General features: G+C 47.5%; 1 protein-coding gene across 5 annotated transcripts; it reads right to left on the bottom strand.

Annotated features, from left to right (window-relative positions):
- Positions 1 to 395: 395 nt before the first annotated feature.
- Positions 396 to 18,618, bottom strand: CHST12 (carbohydrate sulfotransferase 12). Of its 5 annotated transcripts, XM_033839833.2 has the most exons (3): positions 18,528 to 18,582; positions 2,542 to 2,809; positions 396 to 2,143 (listed from the first exon to the last, which is right to left on the bottom strand). In XM_033839833.2, the coding sequence occupies exon 3, from the start codon at positions 2,067 to 2,069 to the stop codon at positions 801 to 803; it is 1,269 nt and encodes a 422-aa protein (XP_033695724.1). In that variant the 5' UTR covers positions 2,070 to 2,143; positions 2,542 to 2,809; positions 18,528 to 18,582; the 3' UTR covers positions 396 to 800. The 5 variants fall into 5 exon arrangements, with proteins under 5 accessions (XP_033695724.1, XP_033695723.1, XP_033695726.1 ...); XM_033839832.2 differs by lacking the exon at positions 2,542 to 2,809 and having other exon boundaries at positions 18,528 to 18,618; XM_033839835.2 differs by lacking the exon at positions 2,542 to 2,809 and having other exon boundaries at positions 18,538 to 18,597.
- Between the last annotated feature and the right edge of the window lie 1,963 nt (positions 18,619 to 20,581).

Raw genomic sequence — 20,581 nt, 5'->3', positions numbered from 1 at the left:
ACTCAGTCCCTGCTACTGCAAATCCTTACGTCCGTGACTGACAAATTAAAGGAGGCAGCTGGAGTTAAAATCCAGCCTCTGTGACTGTGACCTGGATGTACGATTTACCTTCGATATGATCTCAAGTATGAAACCCTTATTAATAGCCTTCCCTTTTCACATGTATCACCTAATAACAGAGCTTTCACTTTTGAAGGATTTGTCTGCCACCCTTGCACAAACACACAGTAACGCCTGATCTCAAATTCAAGTTCCTCCTTTTTGCTGAAGACGACCATGAACCCTCCCTTCCTGAAATTGAGATTCTGAGGCCTAAGCGACAGCCATTATGCCGCTTGGAGCCCCTGAATGAGCATCTGTCGCTCCAACGAAATAACCACAAGCGCAGGCAGAAGGAGCAGATGTAACCTTTTACTCCACCATTTCCTTCTCCACTTTTCATATTAAATATCTGAAATATATTAATCTTAAAAAACAATATTAACACAGTACTCAATGAATACAGGGAGGGAGTAAACAGCAAGTCTAGACTGCAAAATCGCAGGGTATTTTACAAACGAGAGTGTGGGTGTGGTCAATTCCAGGTGTTTCCAGCTGACTCGCCAACAGGAGCACTGTGGAATTCTGCGATGTGTCACACCAGGAGAGAAACAAAGCCATATAAAAATATATGCGGCAACGCATTGCTCCATCCTCCGGGAGATGGTCGCGGTACCACAGGCCCTTCGTTCAGGTTTAAAGTAACAACACAAGCACTTTTTTTTTTTTTTTTTGGTGTTCAGGATTTTCCCCTAACGCCTTCAGTCTCTAAGTAGATTTTCAGGCTTCGGGTAGCCAAAGAGGACGAAATCTGCTTCGTAGAGTTTGTAAAGCTGCCGCCTCCAGGCCAGGGGAATTTTGGCAAACCAGCCTTCCTCCCAGCTGCTGGCAGTTCTGTTCCGGTAACTCGGGGGGAACTGGAGCAGCCTGTCCACCTTGAGAAGCCGGAGCAGCTGGGTGGCATCCTGGTCCAGGGTCTCCAGTTTCCCCACAAAGTCGTAGTCTATCTGGCAGGGGTGGCAGAGGCGGTGCACCTGCCTCCAGTGCTCGTTGAAGGGCGCCAGCTTTTCGGTGTGAGGGTCCAGCAGGTACTGGATGAAGTTGGCGAAGGACACCCTGAGGCCTGCACTGAAGGCCTCGCTGACCGACTTGGGCAGGCTGGTGTGGTTGGAGTACCTCTTCAGCATGGGGACGGCGAACTTCTGGTAGAACTCTTCGTTCTCCAGCTCGAACTTGCTGCGGAAGGCCGAGATGAGGCGGACGAAGGGGTCCCGCACGAACAGGAACTTAGTGTACTTTTTCAGCTTAACTTTCATGAGGTGGCGGGAGAACTTCCCATAGCGGCGCCAAAACTTGTTGAAAGTCAGGTGGGTGCTGGAGTTGTGGACGTACTCCCGGGGGATGTCCAGGGGGTCACGGTAGGGCGTGCCCTGGTCCGAGAGGCTCTGGCTCAGGACGATCATCACGCGCTTCCAGTTGGTGCAGGCCACCTTGGGCACGTAGCAGTAGATGACCCCGTGGCGGTCGTCCACGATGAGGTGGTTCAGCTCATAGTTGGGAATGTCATCGAAAGAGCGCTCCTTGGCGGGAAACGCAAAGCTGGCATTGGCGCAGAACCCCCTCAGCACGCTCCTCCGTTCGGCCTGCCGCCCGTCCGGGTCCGGGCTCTGCTGGGCGTCGTGGCTGGACCAGTCGTAGCCCCTCACACTCTCTTCCATGTTGCTGAGCACAGGCTTGCTGGAGGCCAGCAGGGAGGGCTGCTCCACCTTTCTACCCAGAAGGATGTTCTGCTTCGCATGAGCACTGAGGAGCTTCTCCAAAATCTCCTCAATGCTGGCGGTGAAATACTTGCCGTCCCCTGGCTTGGGGCTGGGGAAGGGCTGCAGGATGTGAGGCCTGGAGAGGGAAGTGTGCAGGTACAAGTGGGCGGTGCCCATGTTGTCCCAGTACACGATGATCAGGAGGATCATGAAGACGGACCCCAAGACCAGCCACAGGCGGAAGAACCGGCTTTTGGTCATTGTGTCCATGGATGCGGGGGCCTCTTCCCCGGATCCTTTCACTTCAGCTTCCTGTAGAGACCAGACGCTGCCCTCCGAGGAAGCTGGAAGGCAACAGAAACCAAGTTAAAGGCTAGGGTTCTCTCGCAGCCTGCGGTCCTGAGAGGATGGTGCCTGCTGCCGTCTCAGACCCAGTGGCCCTGCTTTTCCCTCCCTCCTCCACCCTCTGTGAGGTGGACTTTGGGGGCTGCCTGATGGGGAGCTTCAGCTTCTCCAGGTGATGTGACCCATGAGGCTTAGGAAGGCCCAGAGGGTGAGTGTGACTGGAGAGGTGACTGGAGGCCCCTTACCACCGCACTGAAAGGGGGAGGCCGGACCCAGACCAGCCCCCGGGCGGGAACGCAGACCCTCGTGAAGAGTGGGTGTGAGAATGAAAGGAGAGGCGCAGCGAAACAAAACACGGTAACAAGAAAGTTAAAGCTCAGTGCAATGCTGAACTCACCCCTTCTCCCGCCCAAACCCCTTCTTCTGTGCACATGTCATCCACACAAACACTTGAGACGGGCCCCCGTGTGAGGCCGACAGCGTGCTGTGTGCTGTGAGCGGTGCAGGCTGCTGCCGGCTCTCAGCCTCCTGGTCCACAGCACCTGTACGAGGAGGGGCTGTGCAGGCTGGAAGTGACATTCGTGTCGGGGCTTCAGCTATCTGGAGGGCTGTCACGTGGGAGAGAGAGCAGCTTCAGAAGATACAACTCAGAAACTGAGTCGAGCCTAAGGAAAGAACACTAATAATTATAAGTGGGCCAAAACCACTTAAGAACGGGCTGTTTTCGAAGCCGTACTAGGACTTCTATCACTGCAGGCATCGGGGCACAGACAGATGGAGCACGTCTTGGGGTGTTCTAGGGGAGGGTCCGCACTGTGCACCCTCTGGGACATCTCCCAGTGTACACTTCTGAGTCTATATTCCTCGTATGCATTCGACTATGTACCTAGTATCTACTGCATTTTCATAAAATGAACCTAAAAGTTCATTAGGCAGCAATTTGGGTGCAATCTCTATCCACCTCTGCAGCTGTTGTTTACTCTTGTTTGTTGTTGTTTACTCTTAATTCACTTTTTTTAATGGAAAAATTAATACATACTTATGGCAAACAGTTCAGCAGACAAAGGGTGGGGTGGGCTTTTACACAAAAGGAGCTGCAACGACCATCTGACAGAGAAGAGTACATTCTCTGGTCATCGTCACCTTCATGTAGTGTTTCCTGAGCCCTAAGAGCTCGTCACGTGCTCCCACAGAAAAAGGAAGAGCAGAAAAATCTGGTGACCCCTACCCTGAGGGGTGGCGATCACACCTCCTCTCACCCCCTCAGGGCTGTCGGCCATGTGCTAGAGTCACACAGCTAGATATTTATTATATGTTATATATTTATTATATAATTATTACACATTATAAAGGTAATAAGCACACTATGGACATTATGAAACAGGATTACAGGTGAAATACCCTGCTGTGTCTTGCACAACTGCTGCTGGTACTTTCGCTCATTTCCTTCGAGTGGGTCGCGGGTGTGAGTGGAATAAGAACAAGCAATGCTGCAACAGGTTTTAATACGCTTTTAATGGTAACGGTTAGGATCACAAAATGTTACAGCCTATTTTTAAAACTAGATCATAAGCACCCATGTCATTAAAGTTTTCAAGACCATCCCTTCTCAAGGATGTGCAAGGGCGAACAGTTTATAAAGATGAAGGTGAAACCATATTAAAAAAAAAAGTTTGCCAAAGGCTGAGAAAGCAGCAAAGGGAAAAAGTAACTTAAAATGTTGAGTGATTTAAGAGATCAGTTTTCAATTTTAAGATCAAGACTAATAAACAGAGTAGAGGTGACGCAGCATCACAGTTACATCTTGTGGACACAGGCATAGCCACAGATCAAGGATCGTGCTATCGGCCACATACTTATAATGCTAAGTACCAGAACTACCTGGCCTGACAGCCTAAATACCTTGACTTACTTTTCAGCCAAGCAGTAGTATATGCACATTAATAAATGCCAGTGCCTACAACATTCTGTAAAAACTCTGACTCTCTTTACTAATAATTTAGTAAGAATTCAATTTAATTGCAAGGAAAAGACATGGTCAAATATTTTTTGGAGAATTACTATATATTGATAACATCTTGAAAGCAGCAGCCATTTATCGACCTCTTCCTGTGTGTCAGGCACTAAGATGCGCGTTTTACACACGTATGTTACTGCAGGCCCTCTGCACGCCATCTGGGGTGGGGGTGCAGCATAATCCTCTTACAGCTGAGAAACTGAGGCCAATCAGCACATGAAAAGATGCTCAATGTCACTAATCATTAGAAAAATGCAAATCAAGGCCACAGGAGACACCACCTCACACCCACCAAGATGGCTACTGAAAACAAAAGCAAAAAAAACGCAAACCAGAAAACAACAAGTACTGGTGAGGATGAGAAGGTGGTGAAACCCTTGTATACTGTTAATGGGAATGTAAAATGCTGCAGTCACTGCATAAATAGTATAGAGGTTCCTCAAAAAATCAGAAATAGAATTGCCGTATAAAGTTAACATGTGATCCAGCAATTCCACTTCTGGGTCTATACCCACAAGAATTGAAAGCAGGGTCTTGAAGAGATATTTATACACCCATGTTCACAGCGGCATTACTCACAGTAGCCAAAAGGTGGAAGCAACCCATGTCCATCAATGGGTGAATGGATAAACAAAATGTGGTCCATCCATACAACAGATTATTGTTCAGCCTTAAAAGGGAAGGAAATTCTGACGCCTGCTACAACATAGATGAACCTTGAAGACATGATGCTCAGTGAAATAACTCAGTCACAGAAAAGGACAAATACTGTGTGATTCCACTTATATGAGGTCCCTGGAGGAGTCAAATTCATAGAGACAGAAAGTAGAAGGTGGGGGCCAGGGGCTGTGGAGGGGGATGGGGAGTTAGTGTTTAACGGGGACAGAGCTCAGTTTGGGAAGATGAAAGGAGTTCTGGAAATGGATGATGGTGATGGTTGCACAACAGTATGAATGTGCTCGATGTCACTGAACTGTACCCTTAAAAATGGTTAAGGTTGGGCTTCCCTGGTGGCGCAGTGGTTGAGAGTCCGCCTGCCGATGCAGGGGACATGGGTTCGTGCCCCGGTCCAGGAAGATCCCACGTGCCGCGGAGCGGCTGGTCCCGTGAGCCATGGCCGCTGAGCCTGCGCGTCCGGAGCCTGTGCTCCGCAACGGGAGAGGCTACGACAGTGAGAGGTCCGCGTACCGCCAAAAAAAAAAGGTTAAGGTGGTAAATTTTTTTTTTTTTTAAGGTGGTAAATTTTATGTTACGTGTATTTTACCACAATAAAAACAAACTGGAGGGAAAAAAATGAATTAGAGCTGTAACAGTGGACTTGGAGGAATTTCCAAGAGGTATTGTCGAATGAATAAGGCAAATGTAGGACAGTGTGTAAAAAATAAACAAAGCTAAATATGGTCGAGAGCTGTACAGAGGCTAAATTTGGAGCCAGCTGCCGAAGCCACAAGCTACCCTTACAACCTTGTGCAAAAGCTCCACAAGCCAACTTCACCTGCAATTTGCTTATTAAGCAAAGTTTTAAAAATTTATAATTGGGGGGCTGTTGCACAGAAGCAAGACAGGTCTTCCCCTGGGACAGCCAAAAACCTGTCTGGCTATTCAGTGGGGAGACTGGTCCCAAGAGCCTTGTCTTGCCCTGGAGTCCTGCCACGTCACAGCCCCTTCCAGGCCTTTCTAAATCAAGGGGATGAGCGCCTACACACCAAGCTGAGGCAGCGTTTACCGATGAAGCTGAGGCCATGGTTCATTTTTAACATCAAGGAACAGGGCAGTCCTTTGTGTTGTCATTTCTAACCTCAAACATGCCACAGAAACAGCATGGAAACAAGACTGTCTGAGTGTATGAAACGGCCTGTGAGAGTAGAGTCCTTTGAGAAGAAAGGGCTGTGGCTCCTTTAAAATATTCATGGAGCACAAGTTCCCAGCTTCTCGGAAGAGTGGAGAGTAGAGACAAGACTACCACATAGCATCGCCAGCAACAAGTTTTACTTTTTAAAAGGGAGTAAGACATCTAGGGATTTCTGGTCCAGGTGCCTGGGCAGCTCAAGCTGGACAGTCTGGGTAACACTTCCTTGTCTTCTGGGGGTGAGAGCAGCACAGTGGGGAAAGCCAGCTGAGAACCGAAGACTGCTTCAGAAACGTGTCAGGGAATAACGATGACCTCATAAAGTAATTTTTCATTCAAAAATAAGGGCATTGTTTCCGAACATAAATCTCCCACTATTTCAAAACGCAGTCAACAAAAAGCCCCCCAAGTTTTGAAGAAGCAGAGCAAGAAGAACCTTCACAGAGGAAGTGATCTACGACTGGCGCTGCGTATCAGTCTCAGGCTTCTGCCCGCAGCAATAGAACTGACAGCAAAGTCTATCCAGAAGTTTCATCTTTGGGGGGCTGGTTTTCTACAAGGGTTTTGTCAAAGGCCCTTGTAAACACCACTGATGAAAGAATTAGGTTGGGTTTAAACCAAAACACTGTGGCTAGGCAGAGCTGTTTCTTAGCTCAAGGTGGAGTTAAACATTTCTTCTGACACATGGCAGGGTATGATGCCAAGGGCAGCTTGGCAGCCCCAGGAAGCAAGCACCCAGTGCTGGCCGCCCACATAAGGCTGCTGGTCTCAAGGAGCCTTCACACCAATAGTAGGCAAGAATCCGGGAAGATGGGGTGGTGTGCAGCTGAGGGCTGACCTCCCTCACACTCAGATGTGTGTCATCCTGACATATCTAGAATAGAGGGCCACAAGGCCAGACCCATACTAAGACCCGTATAAGGGCACGTCCCAAAATTTGATAGCAGAACTGACAACAACAGTAGAAAAAGGTCAGGTGGTATATGCTGGGTAGTTTTACGTGTCAACTTGACTGAGCTATGGCTGCCCAGGTAGTTTGGTCACACATTCTGGGTATGTCTGTGATGGTGTTTCTGGAGGAGATTAATGTTTGAATCGGTAGGCTGAGTAAAGCAGATGGCCCTCCCCAGTGTGGGATAGCCTCATCCAATTTGTTGAAAGCCTAAATAGAACAAAAAGGCAGAGGAAGAGAGAATTCCCTCTCTCCACCTGACTGTCCTTGAGCCGGGACACGGGTCTCATGCCTTCAGACCTGGACGAGTACTAGAACTCTCACCAGCAGTCTTCCTGGTCCTCAGGCCTTCAGACTCAGACTGGAGCACACCGTCAGCTCTCCGGGGCCTGAACTACTCAGCTTCCATAACCCTGTGAGCCAATTCCTCATGATAAATCCCTTTACACATACACACATACCTAATTGGCTCTGTTTCCTTGGAGAACCCTCACTAATATATCAATATTTATTTTGTCATATGGACTGGGGTGTTTGTGTTTGTGTGTGTGTGTGTGTGTGTGTGTGGTGTGTGTGTGTGTGTGTATTTACTACATATTATAGATACAAGTGATCAAACCAGTGAGAATTAAACAGTGGGTAGTAATAAATGGAAATTAGTGTATCTGCCATGGTGGAAAGGAATGTTAAATGCAGAGAATTTCAGCCACTATCCAATACAAGTATTCCAGAGGGAGAGGTTGAGATTCATTTTTTTCCCATAGAGATATCCTGTTATTCCAGCACCATTTGTTTAAAAGACGGTTCTTTCCTGATTAAATCACTTTAGCACCTCGCTTTTTTTCCTTTTTAAGTCAGGTTTATTGAGGTATGATTTATACACAATAAAACGCACTCTTTTTAACTGTACAGTCTGATGAGTTTGGGCAAATGTACACTATAATTAAGATATAGAACATCTTCATCATCCCCCAAAGTTCCCTTATCCTCCCCCAACACCCAGCTCCAGGCAGTATATAGTTCTATAGTTCTGCCCTTTCTAGAATGTCACATAAATGGAATTATACAGGAAGTCGCCTCTTGTATTTGGCTTCCTTCACTTAGGAAGATGCTTTTGAGATCTGTCCAAGTTGTTGCTTGTGTCATTGCTGGGCAGTACCCCACTATATGGATATACCACTATCTGTTTATCCATTTACCAACTGATGAACTTTGGAGTTAGCTCCCTTTTTTGGCTATTATGAAAAAAATTAATGTCAACTTTTTTTGCATACAGACTAGTTTTTTTTTATGCTGAGACTTTCAAAAAGTCAAAAAGATTGTATTAAAAAATATCAAGCGGATTTTTAACCTCCTGGAAGTTTCTGTAAGATCCATAACAGTAGATGTTCTGTAATAAAGCTTAGGGACTCTATTTAAAGACCCAACTGACCATCAAAATATGATGTATAAATCTTAGATTATCAATACTTTTCCAATTATAAAATTTTACGGGCTCAAGTGATTATAGCAAGTTTGCAGGACACAAGGTTAATAAACAAAAGTCAACCACTTTCCTACATATCAGCAATGAACAAGTGGAATTTGAAATTAAAAACAGAATTCCATTTATGAGCAGCCCCCAAAAGAAAAACACTTAGTATAAATCTAACAAAATATGTACAAGATCTATATGAGGAAAACTACAAAATTCTGATGAATGAAATCATCAGAAGAACTAAGGAAATGAAGAGATATTCCATGTTCAAAGTGCTAAAGGATAGGAAGACTCAATATTGTCAAGATATCCATTCTTCCCAACTTATAGATTAATCCCAACCAAAATCATAGCAAGTTATTTTGTGGATATCAACAAACTGTTTCTAAAGTTTATATGTAGGAGCCAAAGACCCAGAATAGCCAATACAATATTGAAGGAGAAGAACAAAGCTGGAAGATTGATGCTGCCCGACTTCAAGATTTACCATAAAGCTACAGTAATCAAAATGATGTGGTATTGGCAAAAGCATGGAGAAGCAGATCACTGGAACCGAACAGATAGCTCAGAAACAGACCCCCATATGGTCAACTTATTTTTAACAAAGGAGCAAAGGCAATACAAGGGAGCAAAGACAGTCTGTTTCTGCAACAAATGGTACTGGAACAACTGGATATCACGTTAAAAAAAAAAATTAAAAGAAAGAATCTAGACACAGACCTTCAAAAAAACTAACTCAAGGGCTTCCCTGGTGGCGCAGTGGTTGGGAGTCCGCCTGCCACTGTGGGGGACGTGGGTTCGTGCCCCGGTCCGGGAGGATCCTGCGTGCCACAGAGCGGCTGGGCCCGTGGGCCGTGGCCGCTGGGCTTGCGCGTCCAGAGCCTGTGCTCTGCGGCGGGGGGGGGGGGGGGGCCGCAGCAGTGAGGGGCCCACGTACCGCAAAAAAAAAAAAAAAAAAAAAAAAAAACTAACTCAAGATGGATAATAGACCTAAATGTAAAATGCAAAACTATAAAACTCCTAGAAGGTAACACAGGAGATAACCTAAATGACCTTGTGTATTGTGATGCCTTTTAGACACAACATCAAAGACGATATCCATGAATGAAATAACTGTCCACAAAAAGATGTGTACAAGAATATTCATTGTGGCTTTACTCAAAATAGCTACAAACTGAAAAGAACCCAGAGGTCCATCAACAAGTGAATGAATAAACAAGCTGTGGTGTACTCATTCAGTGGAAAACTACTCAACAATAAAAAAGAGTGAACCACGGACTCACACATCAATACATGCAACAACATGGATGAATCCTGCAGATATTACGCTAAACAAAAGTACCCAGACACAAAAGAGTACATACCACATGATTTCATTTATACAAAGGTTATAAAAGGCAAAAATAGTGACAGAAATCATAGACTGCAAAGGGACAGGAGGAAATCTGGGTGATGGAAATGTTCTATTATATTGTTTGTAGTGGCAGTTACACAGGTAGATATATCTGTCCACATTCACAGAACTTTACACTTAAAATGTGTGCATTTTATTGCATTGCATGTAAATTATACCTCGATACATTTGATTTCAAGGGGAAGAATATGTGAGCAGTCTTATTAAGTCAATCACCAGAAGCTAAAACTTTTCTCTTCAGCACAAACACTACGAACTAACCAGCTGTCACTGATTTCTACAACACAGGATAAAAACACCAGCACTGAAGTCCTACACAGACATCTGGAGATTGGGAAGAAAAGGAAAGGAATTCTGAGGCCAAGTCCAGTCTCTGCTGAGTGGCCTAGGATATCCCTTTAAGTGTGAGTTTCAATTCTTCACCTATAAAACAAGAACAATCAAGGTCTTTCTGCTAACCAGAGCTACTGAGAGGATGAAAATGAGAACATATCAGCTAAGTGTTTTGTAAAATAGTAAAGCATGTTCTTTAGACTATACCATTGGCCTTAGTTATCGTTCTGTTTCATCTGGCCCTCAAATATTTGTATCATATAAATATAACATTATTTTTATTATTACTCATGCTTTCTACCAATAGCCAGTTATCAGCAAAGAAGAATGTTATGATTTCAATTAATTTATAATAATAACAATAGCTAATATGTTTTCCAAAGTGCTGTTATAGGCCTTGCACATCTTAACTTATTTAATCCTCACAGTAATTGTGATAAAGTTGGGGCAAAACAGCCAGGCAGGGGCTCCCCTGGTGGCAGTGGTTGAGAGTCCGCCTGCCGATGCAGGGGACACGGGTTCGTGCCCCAGTCTGGGAAGGTCCCACATACCGCGGAGCGGCTGGCCATGGCCGCCGAGCCTGCGCGTCCGGAGCCTGTGCTCCGCAATGGGAGAGGCCACAACAGTGAGAGGCCCACGTACCACAAAAACAAAAACAAAAACAAAAACAGCCAAGCAACTTACCCAAGTGTACACAGCTACAACTGTTCAGAGCTGGCATTCGAACAACTGATTTGAGAGCCTACCTTCCCAAACACTACAGTCTACCAGCCTCTACAGTAAATATTTAATGCAGAATTGGTTGGTTTTTCTAGACACTCAAATTTTTATTACCTTTATTTCTGAGAAAATTTGCTTTTCCTTGTCCAAATAACCAACTTCTGAGCATTAAATCAAGTGACATGACCTTCATTAAGAAGTCCAAGAATGTTTCAAGTTTTATTCATTTATGCTACTGGCAAAGAGACCAGAAACTACCTACTTCTTTTCCAGCTTTGCAAAGGCAAATAATTCACTGAGGGTCTCATCACTGTAGTCAACAGAAATTTGGGAAGTTTGTTAGTGGTCTCAACATTTACTCTCTGCACCCTGTATGGCCCAGCCCTGCAACTGATGCTTTGGTGTTGGATTAAAACCCCCACTGTAAGGTATATTTTCACTTCCGTGCCACCAGCACTGGGGGTTTATTTGCTTATAAAATTACTTCACTTGTATTTGGTTAACCCTGAGAACTAAATCTGACAGTGTATCCAAATAAAAATAAGTAATAAATGGGCACATTGATGAGAATGAAAGGTTGATGTACGTCCCAGAAGACCTGAATGAAAACTGAGCCCAAACTTGGCCTTTGAAATAAAGTAACTTCCCACAGAGGTGGCCCACAGCACACCTGGCTATCTGCTCACATTGGTGTCTTCGTCCCTGGTCTCTAAGCCCCGTCGGTACTTCACAAGTAGGCAGGGTATTAGTGTAGGCACACGAGTCCCATATTCCCAAACTAGATTTCAAGTTCTTAGGTGACAGGGATCACGTCTACTATATCTTCTATATTCCTCACAACACTCAAACACTTGTTGCATGGTATTTGACTCTGGAATCCAAATAACTCATTTCCCAGAGTTAAGTCAATTCAAAGAAATTATTTCAAGGGAAAATAGATAATAAATTTCACTATGATTAGCTTAAGAACCTGATTAGGGCTTTACCTTCAAATATATGCAGACCCTAACCCCTCTACTTCCCTACCTCCTGTGTGCACCCTGCCCCCCAGGCCACCACCAGCTCTCACCTGCGTTACTGCAACAGCGTCCAACTTGTTCTCCCGCCTCCGCTCTCCTGCCCATACTATCCTCTTTAAACCCAGTAGCCATGGTTCTTCTGCTAAAAGTCAGATCATGTCATGGCTCTGCTCAAAACCCTCCAATCTTTGGAGTCCAACAGCTTCCCATTTCCAGTCCTTACAATGGCCCATGACAAGCCCTATATGACTGGGATCCCACACTCTCATCCCCTTTACTCCCCGTCACTGGCCCCACTCTAGCCACAATGGCCTCCTTGTTGTTCATCATCTACACCAACCAGGCTCCCACCCCCTGGCCCGCACACACCCAGGGAATCCTGTGGCTCAACCTGGCACCTCCTGATCTGCACCTGAAGCTCACCTCATCAGTGAGGGCTTCCCTGATCACTCCCCACCCTGCATGCCCCATCCTCCGTGGCTGTTTTTTCTCCATGTCATTTGTCATTACCTCCAACATTATATATTCACTGGCTTATTTGCTTATGGTCTATCTGCACTAGAATATAAACTTTAGAAGGGAGGTACTTGACCCTTCAAAGTTTGTCATAGTTGTAGCCTCAAGGCTATGAATAGTGCTTGGCATACAGTAGGTACTCAATAAAGAGTTGTTATGCTAACAAAAACAGATAAACATGACTGACCCTGATTTCATAATTTCTGAAACTGGGTGACAGGTAAAGAAGAGTTCATAAAACTATTATCTCTACTTTTTAAAATATATTATTTATTTATTTATTTTTGGCTGCGTTGGGTCTTTGTTGCCGCGCGCAGGTTTTCTCTAGTTGCGTCAAGCTGGGGCTACTCTTTGTCGTGGTGCGCGGGCTTCTCATTGCGGTGGCTTCTCTTGTTGCGGAGCACGGGCTCTAGGCGCGCAGGCTTCGGTAGCTGTGCTTCTCGGGCTCTAGAGAGCAGACTCAGCAGCTGTGGCGCACGGGCTTAGTTGCTCCGTGGCATGTGGGATCTTCCCGGGCCAGGGCTCAAACCCGTGTCCCCTGCGTTGGCAGGCAGGTTCTTAACCACTGCGCCACCAGAGAAGTCCCTATTATCTCTACTTTTGGATATGTTTTACAATTCCTTTATAACAAGTTAAAAGAAAAGAAAAAGCTAAAGAAAGCACCAAATCTCCAATATGTGACCACAGGCAAGAGACAGGATACAGAGAACAATGGCAATAATGGAGAGGAAATAAGAACAAGTAAACTCTGCCCGATAAGAAAGACAGCCTGGTGAGTGGCCCAGCTGCACACACAACAGGCAAGAGTCTGGCCTCTTCCTTCATCAGAGTTGGAAGCTTACTGATTTTTCTTTATTTTGATCAACATTATGCATGTATGCTAAAGGATTAAATTGTCCCAGGAGTTTACTACGCACACAGTCCCCAGTCCCTTTCTTTCTCATTACCCACCTCCATCTTTCTCGCTCATTCTTATTAGCTGAATCTTTCGGTGTCACCACCTACCTCTAAGCAATAGCCCTGGGCGATAACCGATGGTTCAGCTTGAGCGTCATCTACTGACTTCCTCAAACAGTGGCAGGCAGCTGGCAGAAAGGTAGTCTCTCTTTCTTCCCCTGGGCCCTCCAAACAACCATGCCCTTCTCATCTCCACGCCTCCTCCAGACAGGCACATCAGCATTTTAATTAGAGCAATATTCGATGTTTACATAAATTATTATCATTGCACAAAGGCTATTCACAGCTGAGCCTTGCAGTACACCGTAATTATCTTTCTTTCCTGCACAACGGCTTATTTTCCCTGGAACTAGTTAACAGTCTTGTGTTTTCGCTTGCTTTGCTTTCTATGTACTTAATCACTAATACAGCCCCAACTCTGCCAACTGTCTAAATCTCCTCTCCAGATGTTCCAGAGCATCAGGTGCCCCATCAATTTCACATTCCCCAAAAAATCTCTTGGAGGAAACTTCGAGGCTCAGGTCCCAAGATACCTGCTCTCATACCTGGTACCTGGCCTGGCTGGCATCCCAGCCTCTCCATCTCATCCAGCAGATTCTTCTCACCTCTCCTCTGAGGCTAACCCTGTCTCCTCTAGCCTGTCTTTCCAGATTCACCACCTCATTTTGGGAGAGTATGCCTGCCAGTCACTTCTTTAAAATACATGAGACAAATCTTTGGAGGATCTGTGCACATATCTTTACTATATCCTCCTTTGTCTGAGTTTAGAAGTCAAGGTGGAAAATATTTTCCTTCAGAATTTTGAAAGTAATGCTCTCTTGTCTCCCAGCTTCCAATGTTCCTAAAGATGGGTTCGGAGCCATTCTGCTTCATCCCGTGATGACCTGTTGGTGGCCTGTCTTTATTCTTTCCGAGAAGCTAGCATGATCTTCTTTGTCCAGAGTTCTGAAATTTCACAACAACGTGTCTTGGAGCGAGTGTGCACGTCTCTCTCTCCATGCGAACTCTCACTATGCAAATTCTGAAACAGCTTCAGATGCACTTCCAAATAAACCTGCTTCCCAAACTCTTACTAGCCACTATCAGAAACTCGGTATCCCTCCCTATACAAACTTGCCCCCCACACTCTGAATATCCAAACTGGGAGCTGAATAGACAGGTGAGTGAAGGATACCTGCATTTTCATCCATGGTGCCGGTCACTCAGTGGGCCCCTTCAAAAAGGCAGAAAGTTTTGGTTCTAGGATTTCCCTTATCATTTTGTGGATGATTTTATCCCATTTTATTTCTTGCTGAAACTGTTATTATTCAGCTGTCAATCGCCTAATCGGATGCTTTTTCTTTTTTCTCTCATTTTCCATCTCTTTGTTTTTCTGTTCTATTTCCTGAGTTCTCAACCTTTTCATCTACTGAGTTTTTTATTTCTTCCACTGTATTTTTTATATCCATGTGTTATCTTTTTGGATTTCTGAATGCTTCTTTAAAAAAACGAGCATCCTGTTCTTGTCTCTTGCATGCGATATTTTCTATCTCCATGTGTGTATCAGTGACAGTATGCTTTTTAAGTGTGCTTCCTGCACACTCTCTATTGCTTCCAAGTGTGTGTTATGATCTCTATCTTCCAAATCAGAGGTTTCTTCACTTGTCTTTGGTTATCTATTCCTATTTAAGGGGTAGGGGATTAAAAGAACTTGGAAGCTCTGGACCCTAGTAAGGGGTTATTAATTATGAGCTTCATTAGTGAGTGATCCAACTGGGCCTCCTTACTGTGGACCCCCTGATGTCACTATTTTTAGGTCCTTTCTCAGACTACTCACTTTCCCCAAAGACTCTTCCATTGTCCTGTCTGGAAGGAAAAGTACCAACTGACAGTGTTCTGGGAGCCAAGCAGGCTCCATTCGCTTCATCCTCTTGGGTTTAGTACAGCAGTCCAGCCCCTCTGCCCCGCTCAGCTGCACCTGGTGCTTCCTATTCCTCTCTGAAATACTTTTAAAGTTCTCTAAACAGTTACAGAAACCACCACCTTGGTTAACTACAGGAAGTATTGAGTTACTGAGTCAGTTATCATTAAGCACATGTGTTGGCAAATGACTGGAGAACCATCAGCCCTGGCTGCAGCCACAGACTCACTAAGTAAGCGTGAAACTAACCACTACTTTCTGAAGAAAAAGATAAAGAAACAATCTCAAAATTGAAACTAAAGATGTAAGTTTAAAACAAATTATAAACTAGCAGCATTTGTTTCAGTACATTATCAGTAACAGTCTCTCATCCAGGAATGGCACCTCAGCCTGGAGACCCTTCCAGAAGAGAATCACCCACTAGCCTTGGTGACTGTATGGTAATGACAGTAAACTGCATTCCCACCATCAGCCATCCAACATGCTCTTCTTCTGCCATCTATCGCTTTCCCGCTGGACTCCCCAGGATTCCATCCCCAGACACATTCTCTCTCTGCACGAGCACATCTCATCCAGGATGGCCCACAAATACTGCAAATTCTACAAGTCTAAAAATCAAATGCATTTTAGCCCCTTCCTTCTCCAAACCTGCTCCAGTATTCCTTATCTCAGGTACCAGCCCCGTCCTCAGCACCCAGGTGAGAACCTTGGTTACTTTTGCCGTTTTCCTTTCCCTTTCACCACATCCCACAGAGCGCCATCGCACTGTGGATTCTCCTGCTTGTTTCAAGCTGACGCCCTTCTCAACTCTCAGCCACTGTCCTGACCCACACCCTCTTCAAACGTACCCAGCTCAGTCTCCATCTCCTGATACCCTGGATCTTGTTCTCACTAGTGTTACTCTTCTAAAACGCATCTCTCACATCCCACCCAAAACCCTGACTACTCCTCACCAGAAGGATAAAAGTCCAAACTCCCCGGCACGGCATGCAAGGCCCTTTGGTCAGAAACCTCTTTCTGGTCTTAGCCTCCATTTCAATCCTCAAACCCCAACCCACAATGAACACAGGGACTCACTGCTCCCTCCCCCCAAACGTCCCATTCACTTCCACGCCTCCACATACCCTGCTGCCTCTACTTGGAATGTTCTCCCCAAACTTCACTTGTCTCTCAAGGTCCAATTCATATGTCATCTCCACTATGGGAAACTTCTACAACACCAAGAAACAAGTTTAGCTGCTCCCTCTTTCTTCACACTTTGTAAACACCTAGATGACAGCACTAATCACATGGTATTATAGTCAGGTTAATCATACTACCAGCGTCTAGCCCAACGTGGCATCTTACAAATGATGAGAGGCTCAACGTTTGCTCAGGTAATGAAGTAGGCGCACACTGACTAACAGTGAACAGTACTGCTGGCCTGAAAATAACAGCCCAAAGTCTTACAAACCATCTGGCAAGAAAAATAAACATCCACGTGTGTCCATGCAGGCACTCTCTAAGTTCTCAGTAGCGCTACCTTCAGGTAACACTTGCCTTGGCGTCAGCTGACACTTTGGAGGTAATCATGTTGCAATATATGTGTATCAAATCAACACTTTGCACATCTTAAACTTATACAACGCTAATCAATTATACTTCAATTTTTTAAAGTTTTCCCGGACTTCCCTGGTGGTGCAGTGGTTAAGAATCCCCCTGCTGATGCAGGGGACACAGGTTCGAGCCCTGGTCGGGGAAGATCCCACATGCCGTGGAGCAACTAAGCCCGTGCACCACAACTACTAAGCCTGTGCTCTAGAGGCCGCGAGCCACAACTACTGAGCCCACGTGCCACAACTACTGAAGCCCATGCACCACAACTACTGAAGCCCATGCGCCACAACTACAGAAGCCCACGTGCCACAACTACTGAAGCCTGCACGCCTAGAGCCCGTGCTCCACAACTGGAGAAGCCACCGCAATGAGAAGCCCGCACACCGCAATGAAGAGTGCTCGCTGCAACTAGAGTAAGCCCGCACGCAGTAACGAAGGCCCAAGGCAGACAAATAAATAAATAAAATTGCCGCCTCTCAAACCACTAAAAAAAAAAAAAAAGTTTTCCTAATAGCTCCTCTTTCACACTGACACCAGCCCTGAGTCACCTTCCCAAAGCCAGGTGTTCACAGAGAAGGGCTGAACTGTGCCCTGGTTTGGGGGCAGGTGAGGACCAGCCGAGCTGTTTCCCAGCTGCCCCCTGCTCGGACGCACACGTGTGGGGACAGCACCCTTAAAGATGCGCTTGCATCCGCTCTGCCCCCAGCCCACATTGTCATTCATCCCGGGTCTCCTGAGTCTCTCCGGCGTCGAATTATAACATAAATAATTCAATAATCGCGGGAACACTACGGCTTGTTGTGCTCCGCGCCAGACGGAACCTCGGCTCCAGCCAACGGCTTGCGGGACATGTCTTGGTGGCTAGGAGCCCAAATGGAAGATATAAGTCCTACTGTTAGCGACTAATACATGGCTTCCTTTCGCTGCTTCTGGCGCAAAGCGTCATCTGAGTGGTACTCTTCCAGGACGCGCCCGCATCCGCCGGGTCCGCAGTCACAGGTCCGCGGTCAGCGGGACGAAGAAGTGCCCACGGCCTCGGGCGAGCCAGGGCACCGGGGCGGGGGCTCCCCCTGCACGAGGCTGGTGGAGGGACCCGTGCGCCTCGGCGTCCACTCGCGGTCCCCGCGCTCGGAGACCCCCCAAGGGCTCCCCGGAACCCCGCGCGCCTGCTCCTCCCTCCACATTCCCGAACAGCCCAAGGGGGAAGCTGACAAGCGTGCAAGGAGGATCCCCGCCCCGCCGCCGCCCCCCCTGCAGGGCAGATGCCGGGCGGCCAGAAACGGGCGGGGACCAGCCCCGACGGCGGCAGCTGACCACAGCCGCGAGCCCCACCGCGGATGGGCGGCGCGCCGGGCGCCCCACGCCCCGTCCAGGTCTCCCTCATCCCCACAGGACCGGGGCTCAGAGACGGTGCGAGCCCGGCCAAGGTCACACAGCGACGGCGCGGGGACTCGGCCCGGAGCCGCGCCGGACCCGCCCAGGCGGCTGAGGAGGCAGGACCCGCCGCGCCGCCGGGACCCCCGCCCCGCGCCCCTCGCCTCACCTCACCTCACCGCGCGCCCCTCATCTCGCCCCGCGTCCCTCGCCTCACCTCGCGCGCCCCTCGCCTCACCTCGCGCGCCCCTCGCCTCACCTTCCCTGACCTCGCACCGCAGCTCGCGCCTCCACCACCTCACGAACGGCGGACCGTCTCGAGGCCGCCCCTCCACCGGCCCCGCCCCCCGCCCCTCTTCTCGCGAGAAATCGTGGCCCACGGAGAGGCCACGGAGGCCGAGGATCACCCCCTCAGTGCGCCTGCGCCCTCCGCACCGCCCCGGGCCTCCCCAACCAGTGCCATGTGGCGCCGTATTTACGGCCGGGAACGGCCCCGCCCCCGGCCGCGGGGAGCCCCGCCCCCTCCCAGCGGCCAATCCTGTGCTGCCCGGCGCCCGAGACCAGCGAGGCGTTGCAGCCTTTCGGGTCCGGCGGGCCAGCACTTAGGCAGCACCTGCTGTCTACACGACCCGTTCGCGAGCACCGAGTGCCTGCTGAGGATCCTGCTGCCGGGCCCTGTGTGGCCTTGGGCAAGTGGCTGAACCTCTCTGAGGTTGTGTCCAAGTCCATCAGTAGGGTCGTGACTTCAGCCTGCAGGGAGCTATAGTGACACCAGGTGAGAGGGTGCGTGTGAAGCGTGTGAAGCCTGATGCATCGTCAGCACTCCCATCGGGGTTCTTACTGGTTTTTTAACTTGTGGTAAAACGCCCGTAACATATTGCCATCTTAACCATTTTTAAGTGTGCCGAGCGGCATTAAGCACATTCAGATTTTGTGCAGCCGTTTCCACTGTCTGTCCACAGAACTTTTTCTGTCAGTGAAGTTGTTCATGGTTCCTCCCAGTGGGGGTGGGCTGCCTTCTGAGGGAAAGCTAACAAGGGCCATGAGGAAATTTCAGTTGTGACTGAACTGTTCTGTTATCTTGATTGTGGTGTTGGTGGTGGTTACATGACTGTATATGTTTGTCAAAACTCCCAAAACTCTACACTCAAAAGGATGCATTTTGCTTATATATACATTACACCTCCATTAAAAAAAAACTTTTAAAATGTAATTTCCTCCAGCCAAGATTTTGCTAATTATGAAGAAGTGGTGCATAATGAAGATGAACTCATTTACCCAGAGGACGGCATTCAGAGGCGCTCAATTAACGTTTCCACTAGGCCAGCAATTCCCAACATATACCCTGAAATGGGGGCCTGCAGAGAAGGTTCTGGGTGCCCCCTTCATAAGATGAAAGGGTTCTCTGGTCAAATAAGAGCAGGGCACAGGAAATAAAGTTTTAAATGTTTAATTGCAGCCAGACTTCTCAGACCCTTTGCCAGGATAAAGCATGTTGTGAATTGTAATGAATTTCCCCGTGAATTCCCCAGGCCCAACCCCTGGGGGTGTCGGTAAAGGCTTCTTTGAATTAAGTAGATGTTCAGGTGCCCAGGAGCCAGAACCTCACACTGCAGAAGCCTTCTTGGGAATGTGAACAGAGCACCAAGGTTGTTTGGGTGTGTGCCAGGACTCAGGGTCAGGAAGCCGGGTGAGGGTCTCAGCTGACTGGACCTGGAGCTGAGATAAATACCACCCTTCCCTGGGAGTGGGGAGAAGGAAGGTGGAGCAAGTTCACAATGGGGCCAGGCCCCCTTTTGGGGTGATGAAATGTTTTAGAACCAGATAGAGTTGGTGGTTGCACGACACTGCGAACGTCCTGAATGCCACTGATGTGTTCACTTTAAAAGGGTTGGTTTTATCTTAAGTCAATTTCACCTCCCTTAAAAGAAAAACCAGTTCTTACATTAGCAACCTACATTTTTACTTACCCTCTCTGAAACAGCTACATATTACCTCCTCATTTACCTAGAGGGTAGCAGAGGCTCAGTGAAGTTAACCAACTAGCAGAAGACGCACAGCTGCGTAAGTGACAGAGTTGGGACTGGAAGTCAGATTTGGGGCTCCAGAGCCAGAGCTCCACTGCACCCCAGTGACCTCCTTGATGAAAGGGCACCTGCTGTGAGGGGTTTGTGAGCAGACCAGCTCCCGTCCACTGTGACTTTCGTCTCCCCTCTTCCAGTCCCCGAGCTGCTTCAAGCTGGTGGACCCCAGCTGGCCATCTTTCCCCACAGCAACGTCGTTGACTGCGGCCCACCTTCAGGACCCCTGGGC

The sequence above is a fragment of the Tursiops truncatus genome, chromosome 15, assembly GCF_011762595.2.
Source record: "Tursiops truncatus isolate mTurTru1 chromosome 15, mTurTru1.mat.Y, whole genome shotgun sequence".
In the NCBI taxonomy this organism is placed as follows: Eukaryota; Metazoa; Chordata; class Mammalia; order Artiodactyla; family Delphinidae; genus Tursiops; species Tursiops truncatus.
Note: the sequence above shows the minus strand (reverse complement) of the source record. Positions and strands in the feature narration are given on the sequence as shown.